This window comes from Rhinopithecus roxellana, chromosome 13 (genome assembly GCF_007565055.1).
Source record: "Rhinopithecus roxellana isolate Shanxi Qingling chromosome 13, ASM756505v1, whole genome shotgun sequence".
Classification (NCBI taxonomy): Eukaryota; Metazoa; Chordata; class Mammalia; order Primates; family Cercopithecidae; genus Rhinopithecus; species Rhinopithecus roxellana.
The window spans coordinates 48,758,203-48,780,944 of NC_044561.1; the positions used below are offsets into that span (position 1 = coordinate 48,758,203).

General features: G+C 46.2%; 2 protein-coding genes across 2 annotated transcripts in view; both read right to left on the reverse strand.

Annotated features, from left to right (window-relative positions):
- The window catches only part of TMEM50B (transmembrane protein 50B), a 28,747-nt gene extending 17,880 nt beyond the window's left edge, over nucleotides 1–10,867 (reverse strand). Inside the window, exons 1-2 of the mRNA XM_010358838.2 lie at nucleotides 10,694–10,867; nucleotides 991–1,130 (exon numbers count right to left, since the gene is read on the reverse strand). Of these exons, the coding sequence (XP_010357140.1) occupies nucleotides 991–1,089 (99 nt within the window). The 5' untranslated portion in view covers nucleotides 1,090–1,130; nucleotides 10,694–10,867. The remainder of the gene's footprint in view (nucleotides 1–990; nucleotides 1,131–10,693) is intronic.
- Nucleotides 10,868–17,347: 6,480 nt separating this feature from the next.
- On the reverse strand, nucleotides 17,348–21,398 carry DNAJC28 (DnaJ heat shock protein family (Hsp40) member C28). The gene is made up of 2 exons (XM_010358839.2): nucleotides 21,091–21,398; nucleotides 17,348–18,745 (listed from the first exon to the last, which is right to left on the reverse strand). Exon 2 carries the CDS (start codon nucleotides 18,712–18,714, stop codon nucleotides 17,542–17,544), a length of 1,173 nt encoding a protein of 390 aa, XP_010357141.1. The 5' UTR covers nucleotides 18,715–18,745; nucleotides 21,091–21,398; the 3' UTR covers nucleotides 17,348–17,541.
- Nucleotides 21,399–22,742: the final 1,344 nt, after the last annotated feature.

The window sequence follows — 22,742 nt, forward strand, 5'->3', positions numbered from 1 at the left end:
CTAATGGACTTAAGTGTAGAACTGTACATTCAAATAGATGAATTTTTAAAATGTAAACAAATAAATTTGCTTCCAAAAAATGCAGTGGGAGCCAGAAATGGTAGTGTAGAACACCTGTAGTCCCAGCTACTTGGGAGACTGAGGCAGGAAGATTGCTTGAGACCATGAATCTGAAGCAGTAGCACACTACAATCACACCTGTGAATAGTCACTGTACTCCAGTGGCTGTACAACATAGCAAGACCTCGTCTCTTTAAAAAAAAAAAAAAAAACAACAGTGCGGCCAGGGAGTGGTTGATGGAATTATACAGCAAGACAGGTCCTGATTTTGGGGTGGTGGTGTTTTTTTTAAGCTGGATGATAGATACATGGGATAAAGGAGGAGACGGGACCTTTATAACATTCTCTCTACTTTTGTTTTATGCTTGTTATTTTCAATAATAAAAAGTTAAAAAAAAATGATGGAAAGAAAATTAAACAATAGTTTCCTTCACAAGTGTCTTCCTCTGATATTCCCCTGGTGTTGCAGCTGGAGAAACAGAGATGGTATTTCTTCCCTAGAGCTGCTGTAGGGCTTCGGTTCTAATGGAGCCTAAGGTTGTCACTATTATCTGCAGAGTACTGTCACTGTTGTCTGACCTTCAATAAGTCACAACAATAATTTTGTGTTACATCAAATCCTGAGCCTTTAAGGATCTTAAAGTACTTATATACATTGTATCACTAAGTTAAAAATGTTATTGCCTATCATAATTATATTATCACTGGAACTGAAGAAAAGATATTAAGTACACATTTACAAAGTCAAAACGAATCCAGGGCCTACCATACTCTGCTTGGCAATAGTATCTAGAACTCTGATAATTATCTATACAAAACAGCAGTGAAATAAACAGTTCTGGAAAGCCATTCTCAGTTCAAAGGAACTGGCGTTGATTTCCAGGGCAAAAGGTAAGGGATAAATGTCACCAACCTGTCTTTCTCACTTACCAATATACCTGCGACAACAGACGCCACAGCATTTCTTCTCTCGCTCCAGTCAATACACTCACATTCTGGCCAACGAAAATTATCTAGGAAGCCTGCCATTTTTACTTCTTAAGCATAAATGTTTCATTAAATGCTGTATCCTACAAACAGAAAGACAAAAACTAATCAACCCAAGACAATGTTTTCTTGAAGTAAAATATCTTACTCCTTTACTTTACTTTAGGTCCTATTCTACTATAGTTAAGAAAAATTCAATACTTCAACAAGTACCTAGTTGAGATGTATATAGGACTACGCTAGGACACAAGGGGGAGATTGCTATTTGATAAATGCACACTATGGTTTTAAAACATGTCTAAGAGCTAGGTGACGTGGCTCACGCCTGATATTCCAGCACTTTGGGAGGCCGAAGTGGGCAGATCACTTGAGGCCAGGAGTTTGAGACCAGCCTGGCCAATATTATGAAACCCTGTCTCTACTAAATATACAAAAAATTAACTGGGCCTGGTGGCACAAGCCTGTAATCACACCTACTTGGGAGGCTGAGGCACAAGAATTGCTTGAACCTGGAAGGAGAGATTGCAGTGCAAGATCATGCCAGCCTGGGCAACAGAGCAAGACTCTGTCACAAAAATAAATAAATAAATGAAATAAATTAAACATGTCCAAAATATTTGACACTTCTTCCATTGAGAGGTAGATTTATGTCCTACCTTTGAATTTGGGTCAACAATAAAGACTAGTTGACCAGTAGAGTAGAGGAAGTGATGCTAAGTAACTTCTGCCATGCAACTTCCAAGATCAGGTCACAGAAGGCAACGGACCATCTGCCTGGTTCTCTGGAACACTAATGCTCGGGCTACCATGCTGTAAGGAGACCATTTATAGGTGTTCTGACCCACAGTTCCAGTTGAGGTCCCAGCTAATAGCTAGTACTAACTGCCAGACATGTGAGTAAAGACACGTCTCTACTAAAAATACAAAATTAGCCGTGAGTGGTGGCGCATGCCTGTAATCCCAGTTACTTGGGAGGCTGAGGCAGGAGAATCACTTGGACCCAGGAGGCGGAGGTTGCAGTGAGCTGAGATCTCGCCACTGCACTCCACCCTGGGCGATAGAGCGAGACTCTGTCTCCAAAAAAAGAAAAGAAATTAGAAGACCAGTATAAAAGATTCACATATAAATAACACAGGTATTTCAGAAAATACACAGGAAACAGAAGAGAAACAAGAATCAACAAAATATTTCAAGAAAATTTCCCCAGAATAAAAGTTCTTGTACTTCCAGATTTAAAGTACCCATTGAATACTTAAGTAATGGAGTAAACCCACACTTCATTTTAAATTTCAAAACACTGAGGTCAAAGTGTAGATTCTATAAGTTTGAAGATACCAAAAAAACCAGGTCGCATACAAAGGCTTTTGGAATTCGTGTGTGTGTGTGTGTGTGTCTGAGAGACTGAGAGAGAGAGAGAGAGAGAGAGAGAGAGAGAGAGAGAGAGAGAGAGACAGGGTCTCGCTCTGTCACCCAGGCTGGAGTGCAGTGGCATGATCACAGCTTACTGCAGCCTCTACCTGCTGGGCTCAAGTGATCCTCCCACTGCAGCCCCCGGAACAGCTGGGACTACAAGCACACACTACCACACCCAGCTAATTTTTTACAGAGATGGGATTTTGCCATATTGCCCAGGCTAGTTTTGAACTTCTGGACTTAAGCAATCCACCCACTGCAGCTTCCCAAAGTGCTGGGATTACAGGCGTGAGCCACCATGCCCGGCCCTCAGCTTGGAATTCTTAACAGTAAAACTACAAGCAAGATGACAATGGGGCAGTAAGTTCAAAACTCTGTAGGACAATTATTTCCAACTAAAAGATTTTTACCAGTCAAAATATCAGTCAAGTATGAGGATAGCATCAAAACATATTCAGAAGCATTTTGAGAGGCCAACGCAGGCGATCACTTGAAGCCAGGAGTTCAAGACCAGCCTGGCCAACAAGGCGAAACTCCGTCTCTATTTAAACAACAACAACAACAACATATTCAGACACGCAAGGTCTCCAAAAAATGTAACTATTCTTGTCAAGAAGCTACTGGAGTTTGAGCTTCAACAGGGAGAGTGAATTAATAAAAGAGAATATGGGATATAGGAAAGATCCTGCACAGAAGAGCTAAAGAGAATCCAGCTGTGCCCCAGAAGCAGCAGATAATCAGGCCAGACTGCAGCAGTGTAACTCAGGAGATAACGTCCTGGCTGCTATAGCAGTTTTTTGTGGGGGATTCTGTGCCTTTATAAAAAACAATCTTTTAAAAAATCCACTGGAATATAGCAGCTTTTGAAGCTGAGGACTGAATGCTCCAAGAACTTGGCCCAGAGCCTATCTGTACTCACTGGGGCTTGGCTTGATCCTAAGCATATGCTGATGCAGTTCCTGCTCTCCTGCAAGGCATGCAGCCTTCGTCAGCAGAGGACACTCACTTCCCCCACAGAGAGGTTCTGCTTTCACCTACCCTGTTAACTACAGGTAGGCCATGGTGAGCTAAGAAGCAGAAAATGCAGAGGAGCCCACTCCTTCTGACCTTATTTTTGTTGTCCTTCCATTACGTGGTCCACTAGAACCTTCCAGATACCCTGACTGAGGTAACCCCCCTTTCCTAGGACTCATAACACAGCACATAACCTTCCTCAGAAAGGCCCCCTGTAAACAGGCAAGGGATCTGAAGTCATTCTGTTCAGCTCATCTTTTCCTGAAAACCTTCATCTAAGTGGCTGTCCTTTCCTTAGTCAAGTTTGACCTTATAATTATAAAATGAGGCCAGGCATGGTGGCTCATGTCTGTTATCCCAACACTTTGGGAGGCCGAGGCAGGTGGATCACGAGGTCAGGAGTTCGAGACCAGACTGGCCAACATAGTGAAACCCCATCTCTACTAAAAATACAAAAATTAGCCAGCTACTCAGGAGTCTGAGGAAGGATAATCACTTGAATCTGGGAGGCGGAGGCTGCAGTGAGCCAAGATCACACCACTGTGCTCTAGCCCAGGCGACAGAGCAAGACTCCGTCTCCAAAAAAAAAAAAAAATAAATTGATATTAAAAATAAATAAAATGAAATTTCAATCCCAAATTTAGAAAGCTCTAGTATTGGCTGGGTGTGGTGGCTCATGCTTGTAATCCCAGCACTTTGGGAGGCCAAGGTAGGCAGATCACTTGAGGTCAGGAGTTTGAGACCAGCCTGGCCAACATGGTGAAACCCTATCTCTACTAAAAACACAAAAATTAGCTGGGCATGGTGGCACACGCCTGAAACCTTAGTTACTCGGGAGACTGAAGCAGGAGAATTGCTTGAACCTGGAAGGAGGAGGTTGCAGTGAGCCAAGATGGCACGACTGCACTCCAGCTGGGCAACTGAGCGAAACTCAGTCTCAGAAAAAAAAAAAAAAAAAAGCTCAGGCTGGGCGCAACGGCTCACACCTGTAATCCCAGCACTTTAGGAGGCCGAGACGGGTGGATCACGAGGTCAGGAGATTGAGACCATCCTGGCTAACACAGTGAAACTCCGTCTATACTAAAAATACAAAAAAGTAGCTGGGCGTGGTGGCGGGTGCCTGTAGTCCCAGCTACTTGGGAGGCTGTGGCAGGAGAACAGCGTGAATCCAGGAGGCGGAGCTTGCAGTGTGCCGAGATTGCGCCACTGCACTCCAGTCTGGGTGACAGAGTGAGACTCCGTCTCAAAAAAAACAAAAGAAAGCTCTAGCATTTTCTAATAAGTATGTCTGGACTTCATCTGTGCTCTCAGGGACAGAACTTTGTTATTACAGTTTATTTAATGAACAACCCACTATTATTAAGATGTAGACAGTTTATAGTCCTCTGAGGTTTAACTGCAGAAATTAATGAGGTGTTATGATTTTATAGCCTGGTAAGAAAATCAATCCCAAAGATATTATGATTTTGTTGCCCTGTGGAACATTAACCAATTAAACTAACTTAGCCATACTATTGAGACTTTTCTTTCCCTACAAACTACATAAATATCAATTCCTTATATCCTCTTAAAACCAGCTCTTTTGCTGGGCACGGTGGCTCACACCTGTAATCCCAGCACTTTGGGAGGCCAAGGTGGGCAGATCACCTAAGGTCAGGAGTTCGAGACCAGCCTGGCCAGCATGGTCAAAGCCCGTCTCTACTTAAAATACAAAAATTAGCCGGGCATGGTGGCGGGCGCCTGTAATCCTAGCTACTCAGAAGCCTGAGGCAGAACTGCTTGAGCCTGGGAGGAGAAGGTTGCAGTGAGCTGAGATCATGCCACTGCACCCCAGCCTGGGCGACAGAGCCAGACTCCATCTCAAAACAAAACAAAAACACAGCTCTCAAAACAAAACCAAAAAACTCTCAGTAATAGTAAAACAAAACTGAAACACACTGCCTAACTATCTGCATGAGAATTGTGTTTCTAACACTATTCATTCAAAACAAAGGTGGCTCACACCCCGGCACTTTGTGAGGCCAAGGCCAAGGCAGATGGACCACCTGAGGTCAGGAATTCAAGACCAGCCTGGCCAACCTGGAGAAACCCTGTCCCTACTAAAAATAAAAAAACTAGCCGGGTGTGGTGGTGCTCACCTGTAATCCCAGCACCTCAGGAGGCTGAGGCAGGAGAATCGCTTGAACCCAGAAGGCAAAGGCAGCAGTAAGCCAAGACTGCGCCAATGCACTCCAGCCTGGGTAATAGAGCAAGACTCTGTCTCAAAAAAAAAAAAAAAAAAAAAAAAAAAAACCCACTAAATATACTGTTTAGGATGTAGGAGTGTGTCTGCAAATTTATGTATATATTTGTAAACGTTTATGCACATATGTATAAATGTATATGTACATGAATTTATGTATACATGCATAAAGCTTATTTTAAAAAGCAAGAGAAAGATAAACACAAAAATCAGGACAGAGGCTACCTCTGGAAGAAAAAAATGCAAACATTTTGTTCCCCTACCGCCGCCACCCCCAAGACAGAGTCTCGCTCTGTCACCCAGGATGGAGTGCAGTGGCGTGATCTGGGCTCACTGCAACCTCCACCTCCCAGGTTCAAGCGATTCTCCTGCCTCAGCCTCCTGAGTAGCTGAGATTACAGGTGCCCACCACCATGACCGGCTAATTTTTATATTTTTGGTAGAGACAGGATTTCACATGTTGGCCAGGCGGGTCTCCAACACCCAGCCTTCAGTGATCTGCCTGTCTCAGCCTCCCAAGATGCTGGGATTACAGGTGTGAACCACTGCACCTGGCCCAACATTTTGTTTCTTAATCTGGTAGTGGATACATAATGATCATTGCAATAGTACTCTTTAAATTTTACATGTTTTATACATTTTTTGTACCTGAGATAAAATTTGCAATAAAAGAAATTACCTTTTTTTTTTTTTTTGGTGAGATGGAGTCTTGCTCTGTCGCCCAGGCTGGAATGCAATGGCACCATCTCAGCTCACTGTAACCTCCACCTCCTGGGTTCAAGCAGTTCTCTGCCTCCGCCTCCCGAGTAGCTGGGATTATAGGCGCCCACCACCACAACTGGCTACTTTTTTGTATTTTTAGTAGAGATGGGGTTTCACCATCTTGGCCAGGCTGGTCTTTAACTCCCGACCGCGCCCAGGAAGAAATTACTTTTAAAAAGAACAAGCAGCCGGGCGAGGTGGCTCATGCCTGTAATCCCAGCACTTTCGGAGGCCGACACGGGCAGATCATGAGGTCAGGAGATCGAGACCATCCTCGCTAACACGGTAAAACCACGTCTCTACTAAAAATACAAATAAATTAGCTGGGTGTGGTAGCGGGTGCCTGTAGTCCCAGCTACTCAGGAGGCTGAGGCAGGAGAACTGCGTGAACCCAGGAGGCGGAGCTTGCAGTGAGCCCAGATCGCACCACTGGACTCCAGTCTAGGCAACAGAACGAGACTCCAATCTAAGTGATAGAGCGAGACTCCGTCTCAAAAAAAAAAAAAAAAATATGGAGCCAAGGTGGGTGGATCACCTGCTGAGGTTGGGAGTTCAAGACCAGCCTGACCAACATGGAGAAACCCCGTCTCTGCTAAAAATACAAAATTAGCCGGGGTGGTGACACATGTCTGCAATCCCAGCTACTCAGGAGGTTGAGGCAGGAGAACTGCTTGAACCTGGGAGACGGAGGTTGCGGTGAGCCAAGATCGTGCCATTGCACTCCAGCCTGGGCAACAAGAGCGAAACTCCATCTCTAAATAAATAAATAAAATATATAGAATATTAGAAATGCATTTAATTCAAACAGATTTAGCTACTGCTTTTAAATTACAAAATCTTTAAGTTATAATGTCAGGCATGGTGGCTCATGCCTATAATCCCACCACTTTGGGAGGCTGAGGCAGGTGGATCACAAAGTCAGGAGATCAAGACCATCCTGGCTAACATGGTGAAACCCCATCTCTACCAAAAATACAAAAAATTAGCCGGGAGTGGTGGCGGGCGCCTGTAGTCCCAGCTACTCGGGAGGCTGAGGCAGGAGAATAGCGTGAACCTGGAAGGCGGAGCTTGCAGTGAGCAGAGATCACGCCACTGCACTCCAGCCTGGACAACAGAGTGAGACTCGGTCTAAAAAAAAAAAAAAACTTTAAGTTATAAAAAGATTCCTTGTGAAATAAAATTATATCAAAGTACAATCATCTGTTTATATATCTACCTGAAACTTACCCTACAATGACAAAAAGATTTTCATAAAGCAAGGCTTTTAATGGCTAAAACCCAGAAACAGCCAAAATGCCCATCAATAAGGAACCAAAAAATGTATATTAGGGTACATCCAAACAACAGTATACCCCACTACATTTTGAAAATGAGGCAGGTTGGGTGGGCAGGATGGCTCACACCTGTAATCCCAGCACTCTGAGAGGCTGAGGCAGGTGGATGGCTTGAGCTCAGGAATTCAAGACCAGCCTGGGCAACATGAGGAACCCATCTCTACAAAAATTACAAAAATCAGGCGTGGTGGCACTCACCTGTAGTCTCAGCTACTCGGGAGGCTGAGGTGGGAGAATCGTTTGAGCCCCAAGACTGCAGTGAGCAGTGAGGGAACCACTGCACTCTACCCAGGGCAACATAGTGAGACCTGATCTCCAAAGTGAGGGGTGGGGTTGTGGGGAAATGAGGTAGGTCTCTACGGGCTTAAGAAGGAAATGTGTCCTTATATTATCATCAGCTTCCGAGCAATATTATAGTATAATACCCTCCTAGGGAATGGAATTGAGGATGTAAAGACTGGAAAGTGAAGAAACAAGGAATCCTAACTTGACATACCTCTGCACTGAATTTTACTTGATATTCTTCTGCCATGTTTAAATGTTTTAAACAACCTGAATGTTACTTTAAACATTTAAAAAGGAAAATGGACTAGGTACGGTGGCTCACGCCTATAATTCCAGCACTTTGGGAAGCCGAGGCAGGTGGATCACCTGAGGTCAGGAGTTCAAGCCTCTACTAAAAATACAAAAATTAGCTGGGCATGGTGGCGGGCGTCTGTAATCCCAGCTACTCGGGAGGCCGAGAGAGGAGAAACGTTTCAACCTGGGAGGCGGAGGTTGCAGTGAGCCACAATTGCGCCATTGCACTCCAGCCTGGGAGACAAGAGTGAAACTCTGCCTCAAAAAAATATATACATATAAATAAGTTAAAAATAAACTTTAGGCCGGGCACTGTGATTTACCCCTGTAATCCCAGCACTTTGGGAGGCCGAGGAGGGTGGATCATGAGGTCAGGAGATCAAGACCATCCTGGCTAACACGGTGAAACCCCGTATCTACTAAAAATAAAAAAAATTAGCCCGACATGGTGGTTGGCGCCTGTAGTCCCAGCTACTCAGGAGGCTGAGGCAGGAGAATGGCGTGAACCCAGGAGGCGGAGCTTGCAGTGAGCTGAGACTGCGCCACTGCACTCCAGCCTGGGCGACAGAGTGAGACTCCATCTCAAAAAATAAATAAACAAATAATAATAAACTTTAAAAGGCCAGGCGCGGTGCCCACGCCTGTAATCCCAGCATTTTGAGAGACCAAGGCGAGCAGATCACTTGAGGTCAGGAGTTCAAGACCAGCCTGGCCAACATGGTGAAACTCCCTCCCTTCTAAGAGTATAAAAATTACCCGGACATGACAGTAGGCACCTGTGATCCCAGCTAGTCGGGAGGCTGAGACTGTAAAAGCCCTTTAACCCTAGAGGCATGGGTTGCAGTGAGCAGAGATCGCTCCACTGCACTCCAGCCTAGGCGACAGCGACCGTACTTGCAGCCTGGTCAACAAGTGAGACCCTGTCTCAAAAAAAAAAAAAAAAAAAAAAGGAAAATGAGGATAAAATAAGATAAATTCTTTACCTTGGCCCCCAGAAGTGAATTCAGAATTCAGAAAAGACTAGCCAGTGTAAGGCTGCCGTAACCCTAGTTGACAGAGAGGAGGGATTGGGGTGGCGAGTGGGGAAGCTGTGTCTCTGGAAGAAGAAATATACGTCCCCACTTCAGTCTGATTAAACCTGCTTTTCCAGCGCGATCAATATTCAAGATAACTTTTGGTTTGCCTTTCAAGAAAGAAGTCTTGCACCACTATCCTGTTTTTAAAAAAATGTTTAATGTTTCCTCTACGTTTGAAATGCATGCAGGTTTAAAAGACGAGAAGAGACAAAATGATGAAAAAGTGTGACCGGCTTGAGAGTTCAGAGCCTCTGGAAGTGTCAAGGGATCCACAGTGCAGGTAGGATGAAGAGTCTGAGAGAGGAGGTGGGATCTTCCGAAGAGGGAAAGTCGGGTCTTGGAGCGCGACGATGCAGATGCCACTTCCCTCCCACCCCGTCCCGTCAGAGGCCTCCACTCCCTGCCCCTCCGCAACCCCCGACCCAGGCACGCGCAGCGGGGAGCAGCCCAGCCCAGGCCGTCTCACTGCTTTGGTTTTGAAAGGTTATGTATTTACTTTAGAATTTCAGCACCTTCTAACGTACTGTTTTAAGTACCTTTAACCAGCCTATCAGCTAAAAACCGAAACGGTCCTACCCGCGACTACCACTGCTCCAGTGACAATGCTCTGCTGCTACTTATTTAACGGGGCCCAAGGCTTACAATTCTCGAAATAATGTTGTTCCCCTTCCCTTTCCCTTTCCGCCTCTGTACTTGACTCTGGTTAAGTATGAAATCAGAAAAGTGCAGAAAACACGGGCAGCTTCCTAGCAATGGTTTGGGGCAAACGAGAGGTGCGAAGAAGGGCTGGAGCTCCCCCGGGCCCCTCGCTCCGGCCTCGGGAGGGCGTCGCGGCCGCAGCAGGGCGTCCCGAAAACCATCGCCTCCGTGCCCGCTGCCCGAGAAGGTGAGAAGCACGAGATGGAACCTCTCCAGCCCTCCCCAGGAACGCAATCTGACGGCGCGACAGAGCGGCAGGGAGGCCTCTCCGGGCTGCTTGAGGGTCGCGGCGGCGCCACGGTCACGGTCGGCCCGAAAGGAAGCGGGCAGGGGCAAGAAGGGGGCGGCGGGGGTTCCGCGGGCCCGAGTCTGCAGGCCGGCGCCGAGCGCAGGGAAAACCCGGCTGGGCGGCGCCACAGCCCCCCGAAGGCCGGGCCGGGCCCGACTAGGGCGCCTCCTTACGCGCGGGCGGCGGGCGCGAACCCCCTAGGGTTGCCGGGCGCCGGAGACCCGCAGACAGGACTCACCCAGCTTCCTCAAACGCCCACGCCGACTTCAGGCGCGCGCGCAGAAAGGACACTGCTGCGCCACAGCCCAGCCGGCGTCCACCCGCTCCACCTCAGCCCCGGGAGCCGGGAGCTGGAGGCCGGCGCGAGGCTAGGGCGCCCGTGAGGCGGGGCGCGGCGCCGTGCGCTCCGCAGCGACCAATCAGAGCGCAGCAAGTGGCCGGCCGGGGGCGGGGCGGGACGCGAGGGGGCGGGGAGAGGGAGTTGACTGGGCGCGGCGGGACGCCGGGCGCTGCTCAGCGACCAATCCGAGTGCAGCAAGTGGCCGGCCGGGGGCAGGGCGAGCTCCGAGGGGTGGGGTGGGGACCGCTGCTCTGCTGGCCTCCGGGAGCCGGGATCCAGAGCCAACTACCTACGGTTCAGGACAGAGTAAGACAGGCCTCGCCTATCCCCTGCGGGTGGGCGACCGCCGCCGGGTTCCCACTGCTGCGTTTCTGCACGCAGACTTGAAGTGCAGTACCGTGAGATCACGTGCGGACGGAACTCGAGACTCGGGGGACCAGGGTCTCCCTTCGCCTATGGCCGATCAGCCTTGTCTGCGAACTGCCCAGAGTAGGGAAGGTGCTTCGGTAGGGTTCTCGGGAACGGAGGGTCTTTAGAGATGCCTTTTTCTAATCCCCTCAATTCAGAAATGGAGCCCCAGAAAGTTGAAGCTAGTCAACCAGGGCTACTCAGCGAGTGCTGGTTACCCGAGGTGATCCTCACAGTACAACTAGTCTTCTGATTTTGTTCGGCGCTTTCCCGTGTATTCACGCAGATTTTTGTCTTTTTTTTTTTTTTTTTTTTTTGTCTTTCTTATAGTAAGGTATCTTTCAGCCTCTTGGATTTTCAACACAACTTTAACAGCCTTTGGAAGCCCCCTCTAAATTTCCTACAGAAATGCGTATAACCATTTAGTTGTTTGGGGAAAAGTTGACCTTTTGTGTTTTGGGTGCTTTGTTTGTTTGTTTTGAGACAGGGTCTTGCTCTGTTGTCCACGCTGGAGTGTAGTGGTGTGATCTTGGCTCACTGCACCCTCTTACCTCCCACGTTCAATCGATCCTCCCACTTCAGTCTTCCCAGTAACTGGGATTACAGGTGCACACCACCATGCTTGGCTAATTTTTGTATTTTTAGTAGAGACAGGATTTCACCAGGCTGATCTGGAACTCCTGACCTCAGGTGATCCACCTGCCTCCCCCTCCCAAAATGCTGGGGTTACAAGCGTGGGGCAGTGTGCCCAGCCAAGTAATTATCAATGGAAATCTAAAAAGCATTTTACTTGAGGTATAATGAAGTTAAAGGTTTTGTATCATGGAATTATCACCAAAAATGCCATCCTGGATAATGTTCTCCTATAGCTCTTATACATGGGGTAGGATCTAGGTGTTCAATAAATATGTGCTGAATAAGTTACTTTTGAAATATGTCACAATGCTGGCATTCCACCAGAAGAGAGGATACAGAAGGGAACACTCTCCTCTCTTTAAGAACCTTTTGAAAGGGGCAGGGGTTGCATGTACCATTTTTGTTTTCATTCTGCTACTAAAATAGTCACTTGATTACACCAAATTGCAAAGAAGCCTGGAAAATGGGGTTTCAGTACTAAGGAAGGAAAACTAGATATTAGGGGACAATTAGAAGTTTCCAAATCTCATCACTTATTTGGGGGTGGGGTGGGGGAGGCATCCCAAAGGGCAGACTGGTTTATTAGGCAGCCTGGGCAACAGAGTGAGACTCTGTCTCAAAAAAACAAAAAAGAAAGATACTGGAATTCAGTTGCTGATGTCAACATTTCACTGTCAAGTCTTTGGTAGAATTGTATATCAGCCTTTAAAATATACCACACATGGCCTGGCGTGGTGGCTCAAGCCTGTAATCCCAGCACTTTGGGAGGCCGAGGGGGTGGATCACAAGGTCAGGCGTTCGAGACCAGCCTGGCCAACATGGTGAAACCCCGTCTCTACTAAAAATACAAAAATTAGCCAGGTGTGTTGGCGCTCACTTGTAATCCCAGCTACTCAGGAGGCTGAGGCAGAATTGCTTGAACCCAGGAGTCAAGAGGTTGCAGTGAGCCGAGATCACACCACTGCACTCCAGCCTGGGCGACAGAGTGAGACTCTGTCTCAAAAAAAACAAAAACAAACAAACAAAAAAACACAATTTTCTGCTTCAGTTCCACCATGTAGCTACTGAAGCATATATTTTATTAAATTCCTGTTACCTAAGCACTTCAGAGAGGCTCTCCTAGATTCTGGAGACATTGTGACTTCAGGACCATTTTCAGGTTTGGGCCAGGATGGGTTCTGAAAGATCTACTTCACCTAAAACTGGACAGAAAATGCAGTCCAGTTGGTACAAGTCTATTAAGAGAAAGGAACAATCCAGGCTGTCCTTCACGCTATGCCCCATGGGTTCTAGTTTGTTCTCTCTCAGGGCTGCTTCATGAACTTCTGATAGAGTGGTATTCACTTCCATCTTTTGAGTGTACAAGCCAAATGTGTACCATGGGAACTATCTGAAAGGCTAAAACATGTTGCATAAACAGGTACTTCCCAAAATATTCTCTTTCTCCATATGCTTATGTGGTTATATAGCAAAAAGACTTCATCTGAGTAAGTCTTAGGCAGCTATTAGAACTGTTGTATTTTGATAAAGCTGTCTTAAGACTAAGGTCATGCTTCCTGTGGGTCTGAAATGGACTCTCTCCTGAAAGGATGGCTACTCAGTGTCAGTCATTTAGGAGAAAAGATTGATCTTTAGATGGAAAACAAAAAACTAAGGCCTGGAAGATAATTTGACTCCAGCAGAAGAGGAAACACTTCTTTCCCCATCTAGACCCTGAAGACAGTGGATACATTTGTCAGTTGGTCTCTTTCAGTTATAAGTAACAGAAAAAAACATCTCAAACTGACTTAAATAATGAGGAGGATTCTGTGGCTCATGGAACTGGAGGATCAGCGTTATCGTGGGTGCTATGGTCTGAGTGATTATGTCTCCTCAAAACTCTTATGTTGGGGTACTATATTAGTCCATTTTCACACTGCTATAAAAACATTACTTGAGCTGGGAGCAGTGGCTCACGCCTGTAATCCCAACACTTTGGGAGGACGACGAGGGCGGATCACGACGTCAGGAGTTCGAGACCACCCTGGCCAACATGGTGAAACCGTCTCTACTAAAAATAAAAAATTGGCTGGGTGTGGTGGCAGGCACCTGTATAGTCCCAGCTACTCAGGAAGCTGAGGCAGGAGAATCGCTTGAACCCGGGGGGACACAGGAGGTTGCAGTGAGCCAAAATCGCGCCACTGTACTCCAGCCTGGAAGATTTGTTTTTCGTTTTTTTTTTTTTTTTTTGAGACAGGGTCTTACTCTTGCCCATGCTGGAGTGCGGTGGTGTGATCAGGGCTCACTGCAGCCTTGCCCTCCTGGGCTCAAGCAATCCTCCCACCTCAGGCTCCCAAGTAGCTAGGACTACAGGAATGTGCTACCACACCTGGCTTTTTTTTTTTGGTAGAGACAGAGTTTCACCATGTTTCCCAGGCTGGTCTCAAACTCCTGGGCTCAAGCAATCCTCCTGCCTTGGTCTCTCAAAATGTTGGGATTACAGGCATGAACCACCGTGCCTGGCCAATCAAAAAGATTTTTTAAAAAAATGCATTTAGCATTTAGGGCTGGGTGCGGTGTCTCACGCCTGTAATCCCAGCACTTTGGGAGGCTGAGGCGGGCGGATCACCTGAGGTGGGGAGTTCGAGACCAGCCTGACCAACATGGAGAAACCCCATCTCTACTAAAAATACAAAATTAGCTGGGCATGGTGGCGCATGCCTGTAATCCCAGCTACTTAGGAGGTTGGGGCAGGGGAATCTCTTGAACCCAGGAGGCAGAGGTTGTGGTGAGCCAAGATTGCACCATTGCACTCCAGCCTGGGCAACAAGAGAAAAACTCTGTCACAAGAAAAATTAGGTGCCTAGACCAAAATATTATTACCATTATAACAAAGGACTATTGAATAATCACTATAATAACTTTATTAACATAAACAACATTTACAAACATAAAGTGCACTGTGCTGAAATTAAAAATTTACTGACATTTTCTGGTAACCTTACCTTCTCATTGACCAGTATGGAAAATGGTTTTGTTCATCTACGTTGCTGTAATGCAGTTAAGCTTCTTACATCTAATTTCTACTTTATTTTTTGAGATGGAGTCTTGCTCTGTCACCCAGGCTGGAGTGCAGTGGCACAATCTTGGCTCACTGCCAGCTCCACCTCTTGGGTTCACACCATTCTGCTAGCCTCCCCAGCATCTGGGACTACAGGCGCACACCGCCACGCCTGGCTAATTTTTTTTGTATTTTTAGTAGAGACGAGTTTCACTGTGTTAGCCAGATGGTCCTGAGCTCCTGACCTCATGATCTGCCCGCCTCGGCCTCCCAAACTGCTGGGATTATAGGCATGAGCTACCGCGCCCAGCCTCTAATTCCTACTTTTAACAAAAGTCACAAAACTACTGCCTTCTAAAATGTTTTTGGAACTATAGCTCTTATTAAGCAACATTCCATACTGTTCACAATTTTATTTACAGTGATGCTATCATTGTAGAAGTCAAATGACAACTTATTCAATAAAATAATCACATATTATGCCAATAAATGCTGCAGCATCTAAGCTAAAGGCCCAAAATTTCTTTTTGAAGGTGTAGTTCTGTTTTTTTTGTTTTTTTTTGAGACAGAGTCTGGCTCTTTGGCCCAGGCTGGAGTGCAGTGGCTCGATCTCAGCTCACTGCAAGCACCGCCTCCTAGGTTCACGCCATTCTCCTGCCTCAGCCTCCAAGGTAGCTGGGACTACAGGCACCCGCCACCACGCCCGGCTAATTTTTTGTATTTTTTAGTAGAGACAGGGTTTCACCGTGTTAGCCAGGATGGTCTCATCTCCTGACCTCATGATATGCCTACCTGGGCCTCCCAAAGTGCTGGGATTACAGGCGTGAGCCACTGCGCCCCACCCTTTGAAGGTGTAGTTTTGTTTGTTGTTTTAACTATCATGCATTGTACAAAATAACACGTGCTTCCAAATGCAGGTGGTGAGTACCTCACTTCTGAACCACTTCTGTAACACAAGACTCTGGATTAAAGAAGGAAACACACCGGCCTCTTTGAGCACACTTCACATTCTTCTAGTTGCCAATTCTGTGTGACAAAAGCAATTATCCAAACCTAAAAAGTCAGATTTTCTGAAAGCAGATGAGACACAACCATCTCATTAGTATCAACCTCATCATTTGCCAAAGATGCAGATGCAGGAAATTCAGACATCTTGTCTTTGTTTATCAAAGGGTCGCTAAGACAGGAAATTCGGTCTGTGAGGCAATTAAGTCAGAATCGTCATATGGCTACAAAGCCACTGGGAAGTCTGATTCAAGACATAGGGAGGTTTAGGGTAGATTTATGGAAATCTAACATTTCAATCTCTGATAAAAGATGAAGCTAGAAGTGAAATTTTACATTGCTACTGAGCCCACGGATTTTTATCACCTCCTGAAAGGTGAAAAATACACTCACACTTTTTAAAAAGTGAACACTGTAGGGAAACCCCATCACTACTAAAAATACAAAATTAGCTGGGCATGGTGGCGCATGTTTATAATCCCAGCTACTGGGGAGGCTGAGGCAGAAGAATCGCTTGAACCCAGGAGGCGGAGGTTGCAGTGGGCTGAGATTGTGCTATTGCACTCCAGCCCGGGCAATGAGAGTGAAGCTCCATTTCCAAAAAAAAAAAAAAAAGTGGACACTGTACCAGCACGGTGGCTCGCGCCTGTAATCCTGGTACTTTGGGAGGCTAAGGCGGGTGGATCACCTGAGGTCTGGAGTTCAAGACCAGCCTGGCCAAAATGGTGAAACCCCATCTCTACTAAAAAATATATATAAAAATTAGCTGGGCGTGGTGGCAGGCACCTCTAATCCCAGCTACTTAGGAGGCTGAGGTAGGAGAATCACTTGAACCCAGGAGGCAGAGGTTGCAGTGAGCCAAGATTGCACCATTGCAATCCAGCCTGGGCAACAAGAGTGAAACTCCATCTCAAAAAAAAAAAAAAAAAAAAGTGGACACTGGAGTTTATTTCTAGAATTGCTAAATCAACTAGCTTCACTGATTTCTGCTGCCAAGTTAGACAGGAAGAAGTAGAATCTGCATGGTTGGTGTGGTTTTCATTCAGTACCCACAGGGGAGGCCCTCATAAAAAGAAAAGTGCAGTAATTCCAGTAGGCTAATTTCCTGATCTTAGTATTTCCACCCATATGGAGAGTGTCGCAAAAGTCTTGGAACAGTTTTGAGCCTTAATAAGCTCAGGGGTATAAATCCAGCAAACGTGTTTAAAAAAAATCATCTGGAGGTTTAATTGGTTAAATTTCATTACACTTAAGTTTTGTGACTTTTGATAACATATTTTTCGGTTTCCCTGTTGTTAAGTACCTATGTTTGAAAACGGCAACACTGACTGCTTTTAAGTTAGTTATTACAGCTCAAAACTGCACTAAAACTTTTGGAATTTGTGTATGATTCCTAAGTCAGAAACCTGATCCTAGCTCATTTCACTAGATGACTGACACTTTAACACTGGAATGAACTAAATTATTTTCTTTAGAAGGTTCTTTTATTTTCTTGCTATATCCTCAGGACAAACCTGATAGATGTCTCACACATCATTGGGTATGTGATTAGTTTTGTGAAAAGTACAATGGCACAGTTCTTAAATTAATATAGCAATAAATCTCATTTTCCATGTTAAGTGTCAGTGGAACTAAGAATGATTTATGCTGGTAAACATCAAAATGATCGTATTTTAATAAATTTCCACAGATTCATCCAGTTTAAAAAACCTTTCTTGATTTCAGGTGTTTTCTCTCCTTCTCCTTGATCAAGGTTATGTGGGTTTCCATCTGTGACTTCTTTTGTTTTTATAAGGATCTCATATATTTTCTGGGCTCTGACAATTTCTTTCTGAGCATCAAAATGGACTTTTTGCCTGGTCAGGATGGGAACAATTAAATTAAAATCATTAATTCGCTTGTTTAATTTTCTGATGTTTTCTTGAAACTGCTCACAAACATGTTTCCACTGTTTCTGTTCAGTTGGTGTCATTGGATTCCCAAGTTTTTTCCTAGACACTAAAATTGCCTCTCTGAGTTGCTCAATAGTATCGCTGATTTCCTTTTGCATAAGGATCCATTCTGGTTGGTATCCATTATCGATCAGTATTCGGTTCAGGTTGTGAGTCATGGGATCAATGTAAGAACAGTCAGAAAACTTTTTCAGAGGTTTTCCTTTCCCACTGAGATTGTCAAAGTCTCCTTTTGCCATGGATTCTTGAATGAGGTCCTCCACTAAACGCTCTATAGCTTGAGTTATCTTTTGCTGTTTGCTCTGTCTTATATTTTTAACAGTGATACTATCAGGAAAATACTGGCTTTGTAGTTTCTGCTTTTGATATTCCATCACTTGTTCAGTAGCACGGTCTGCCCTAAATTGCCTATATTGCTTCTCTCGTTGAGTTGGAGTCCCAAAACCAATACCTTCAAAACTTAAATAATGCCGGTGTTGGGGTGTTTTATATTTGAATTTTTCTACATCTTCTTCTTCTTCTTCTTCACCTTTATTCTGACTGGCATTTGCTTGTTCTATCACATGGGAGAGCACCTTTCTATAAGCTTTTTCAATCCTTATAAATGTTGCAGAATCAGCCGTATTAGAGCCACCGTCAGGATGATATTGCTTGGCAAGCTTATGAAAAGATTCCCTGACTTCATCTGCAGAGCATCCTTCTTCCACATTCAGCAGCCTATAATATTCCCTGATCTTCTTTTTGGATTTATGGGTTGACATCATTCTATTTCTAATGATACCAATATATGGAAGCATTTTCACTCGATTAGGAATCACTGTAGCCTTTATCAGGTGAGATCTTAAGATCTGAGCCATCATTACGTATGTTGTATTCATTATTGTACCCAGAGTTCTTCCTAGTAATGATCTATAAAACGACAACAAATATAGGTGGAACAAAGTTGTATTATCAGTTAATTTCTTATTTTCAGCAATAAGGTATAAGATACGGCATGAATTTACAAGTACAACAAGGGGCAGTTCTTTTGAATGCTGCTGTCAACATTGTCCTTTTTTCCCCCCCTTTTTTTTCCTTTTGAGACAGAGTCTCTGTCGCCCAGGCTGGAGTGCAGTGGTGCCTCTGCCTCCAGGGTTCAAGCGCAACCTCCACCTCCAGAGCCATGCCCAGCTAATTTTTTTGTATTTTTAGTAGAGAAGGGTTTTCACCATGTTGGCCAGGCTGCTCTGGGTATCCTGACATGGTGATCCACCCGCCTTGGCCTCCCAGGGATTACTGGCATGAGCCACTGCACCCAGTTTTTTTTTTTTTTTTTTTTTTTTTTTTTGAGACAGGGTCTTGCTCTGTTGCCCATGCTGGAGTGCAGTGGCACAATCATGGTTCACTGCAGCATCAACCTCCTGGGCTGAAGCGATCCTCCCACCTCTGCCTCTCATGTTGCTGGGACTACAGGCGTGCACCACCACACCTGGCTAATTTCTGTATTTTTGTAGGGATGGGGTTTCGTCATGTTGCCCATCCTGGTTTCCAACTCCTGAGCTCAAATGATCTGCCAGCCTCTGCCTTCCAAAGTGCTGGGATTATGGAGGTGAGCCACTGTGCCCGGCCACATTCTTTTTTTTCTTTTTTTGAGACGGAGTCTCACTCTATTGCCCAGGCTGGAGTGCAATGGCACTATCTCGGCTCACTGCAACCGCCGCCTCCCAGGTTCAAGCGATTCTTCCGCCTCAGCTCCTGAGTAGCTGGGATTACAGGTGTGCAACACCACCCCTGGCTAATTTTTGTATATTTAGTAGAGATGGGGTTTCACCATGTTGGCCAGGCTGGCCTCGAATTCCTGACATAAGGTGATCTGCCTGCCTCAGGCTCCCAAAACGCTGGGATTACAAGCGTGAGCCACCGCACCCAGCCTGGCTGCATTCTATTTTTTTTTTTTTGAGACGGACTCTCACTTTGATGCCCAGGCTAGAGTGCAGTAGTGTGATGGCTCACTGCAAACTCCGCCTCCCAGGTTCAAGCGATTCTCCTGCCTCAGCCTCCTGAGTAGCTGGGATTACAGGCGCATGCCACCATGCCCGGCTAATTTTTGTATTTTTAGTAGAGACGGGGTTTCACCATGTTGGTCAGGCTGGTCTCGAACTCCTGACCTTGTGATCCTCCCGCCTCGGCCGCCCAAAGTGCTGGGATTACAGGGGTGAGCCACCGCGCCAGGCACCAGCTGCATTGTTATAGCTATATTTCACTGATGTGGGCAGAAAAATGGAAGTTGATGAAGTTTAGTGTTAATATATTGTGGGGCCAGGCACGGTGGCACATGTCTGTAATCCCAGTACTTTGGGAGGCCGAGGTGGGCGGATCACCTGAGATCAGGCATTTGAGATCAGCCTGGTCAACATGGCAAAACCCTGTTTCTACTAAAAATACAAAAATGAACTGGGCGCTTGCAGTCCCAGCTACTTGGGAGGCTGAGGCAAGAGAATCGCTTGAACCCGGGAGGTGAAGGTTGCAGTGAGCCGAGATCGCGCCACTATACTCCAGCCTGGGCAACGGAGCGAGACTCTGTCTCAAAAAAAAAAAAAAAAAAAAAAGAAAAAAAAATATATAGATAGACAGATATAATCTGGATTCTACCCCCCTCACTAACCATATATTTTACAAGCGGAAAATTCTTAGAGATCATCTAATCCAATCTTTTCATTTAATAACAAAACGTAGGTCCGGAAGGTTAATCAATTTAACCAAGTCCCATAACAAGGTGTAAGCAAAATGGTTAGGGGTGGGCACTGTAAAAAAAGAAGGCTTGCTTAACTGTCTATACCTCCAGCCGATTATAAACTGCACCGAGAGTCTGCATCATCTCAAGGAGTCTTCTCATAAGACGACTTATGGACAGGGTAGGTACCTGGTCTGACACTGGATTGAATAGAATCAAGTGTCCAAAAGACTTTACGCTCCACAGCTCGCTAGGAAGGAGCCATCTGCCAGAGGCCAGAAAAACCACGGTGAACTGTGAGGCCTCCCAACACGTTTGCTGCTATTGCAATAACATGGTCTCGAAGAGGTGGAAGACTTGTACACTGACAATGGCCAAAAAACACTGGAAGTGGCTTAACTGGAATTGGGATATATAAACGCTAAAACGGAGCTCCTGAGACCCCCTATTTTCTAGACAATCGGGGCCAACGGTCTGGGAGCCCGCTGCGAAGGTGGTTATCATGGCAAGGGAGGTCGGTCCTGCCCCGCCCCCTCCTCACCTGCGAAGGCCTTGGGTAGGAGTTCCGCGGCTCCCGCGCCCATGCCGTGTCTCTGCGCATGCGTGCGCGGCCCGCCGTCACTCCCGGTGTCGGTGCAGCGCGCGGTCTCCAGCTGGTGCCTCCGCCGGGCTAGACCATCTGCCACTTTACACTGAGGGTCTCAGCGGGTCCGGAAGACAGAATCGTACCTGATTGGGACAGGTGACCTTACCAGGGAAACGGACAATCTTTCGTCAAACGAACTTTATCCCGGAGAACCGAAGCAGGGCACCTCAGGAGGCTTCGTCCCGGCCAGGGACGACCAGCTCCGCCTCCGTCCCCGCCTTGAGCGGAGGTGGTCGGCCGATTGGGATTGTGGGAGATGTAGTTCGCTAGAAGGGGCGATGTGCGCCTGCGCCTCTCCAGAGGGACTTAGGGAGCGTCGAAAATGATGCAAAGACCGAGTTGGCTGCGTGGGTAGCTGCGGCTCAGAGGGCGAAGGTAACTTTTTGGGGGCAGGGGAAGGCGAGACTGTTTACCCGGAACGGGACCTGAAGAGGTTTCTTCGGAGTCACGATACATGAGGCTTAAAACCTGCCCTTTTATTAATTCAAGTACTGTTGAGGGGCTGGCGACAGGCCAGAGGACAAAATCAAAATAGGGATCTTCTGGCTTCGAGTTCAACCACTGACGTGGGGACTGAACATTTCCCCTCTCTGTACAGGAAGCAAGTTTTTTAAAAAGGACAAAGAAAAAGGATAAAAAGAAAAGGCAGAGGCTTGGGAGTTTTTTTTTTTTTTTGAGACGGAGCCTCACTCTGTCGCCCAGGCTGGAGTGCAGGGGCCAGATCTCAGCTTACTGCAAGCTCCGCCTCCCGGGTTCCCGCCATTCTCCTGCCTCAGCCTCCCAAGCAGCTGGGATTACAGGCGTTCACAACCATGCCCGGCTAATTTTTTTTGTATTTTTAGCGGAGACCAGGTTTCACCATTTGGCCAGGCTGGTCTCGAACTCCTGAGCTAAGGTGATCCGCCTGCCTCGGCCTTTCAAAGTGCTGGGATTACAGGCATTCATTTAATCTTTACAACAGCCCTCTGAGATAAATGCTGTTATTTTCCCTATTTTACATATAATGAAATAATAAAGGTATCAAGTTCATTGACTTTTTTTAGGGGGAGAAATTACACAATGTATGTAAACCACTTGGCACTGTGCCTCGCACATTAAGCAATATTTTTTGTTATGACTGTGTCTCCTAAAAGGAGCCAGGAATAGGTATTAGCCTTCTCAGCTTCTGCATCATAAACATTATAATCATTTATTGCCATCTATGTAGGAGCACAGAAAAAGATACAGTATAAACTCTGATTCAGAGGGCTTCAGTTTTAAGAAAACAATCAACAAAATACCTCATGTGAAAGAAAATAGGATTTCTGGCTGGGCGCGGTGGCTCACGCCTGTAATCCCAGCACTTTGGGAGGCCGAGACAGGCGGATCACAAGGTCAGGAGATCGAGACCATCCTGGCTAACACGGTGAAACCCCGTCTCTATTAAAAATACAAAAAATTAGCTGGGTGTGGTGCTGAGCGCCTGGAGTCCCAGCTACTCCGGAGGCTGAGGCAGGAGAATGGCGTGAACCCGGGAGGCGGAGCTTGCAGTGAGCCAAGATTGTGCC

Excerpts from the sequence above, each read along its gene's own strand:
- DNAJC28 (XM_010358839.2), bottom strand. The coding sequence starts at position 18,714 with ATGAATACAACATACGTAATGATGGCTCAGATCTTAAGATCTCACCTG.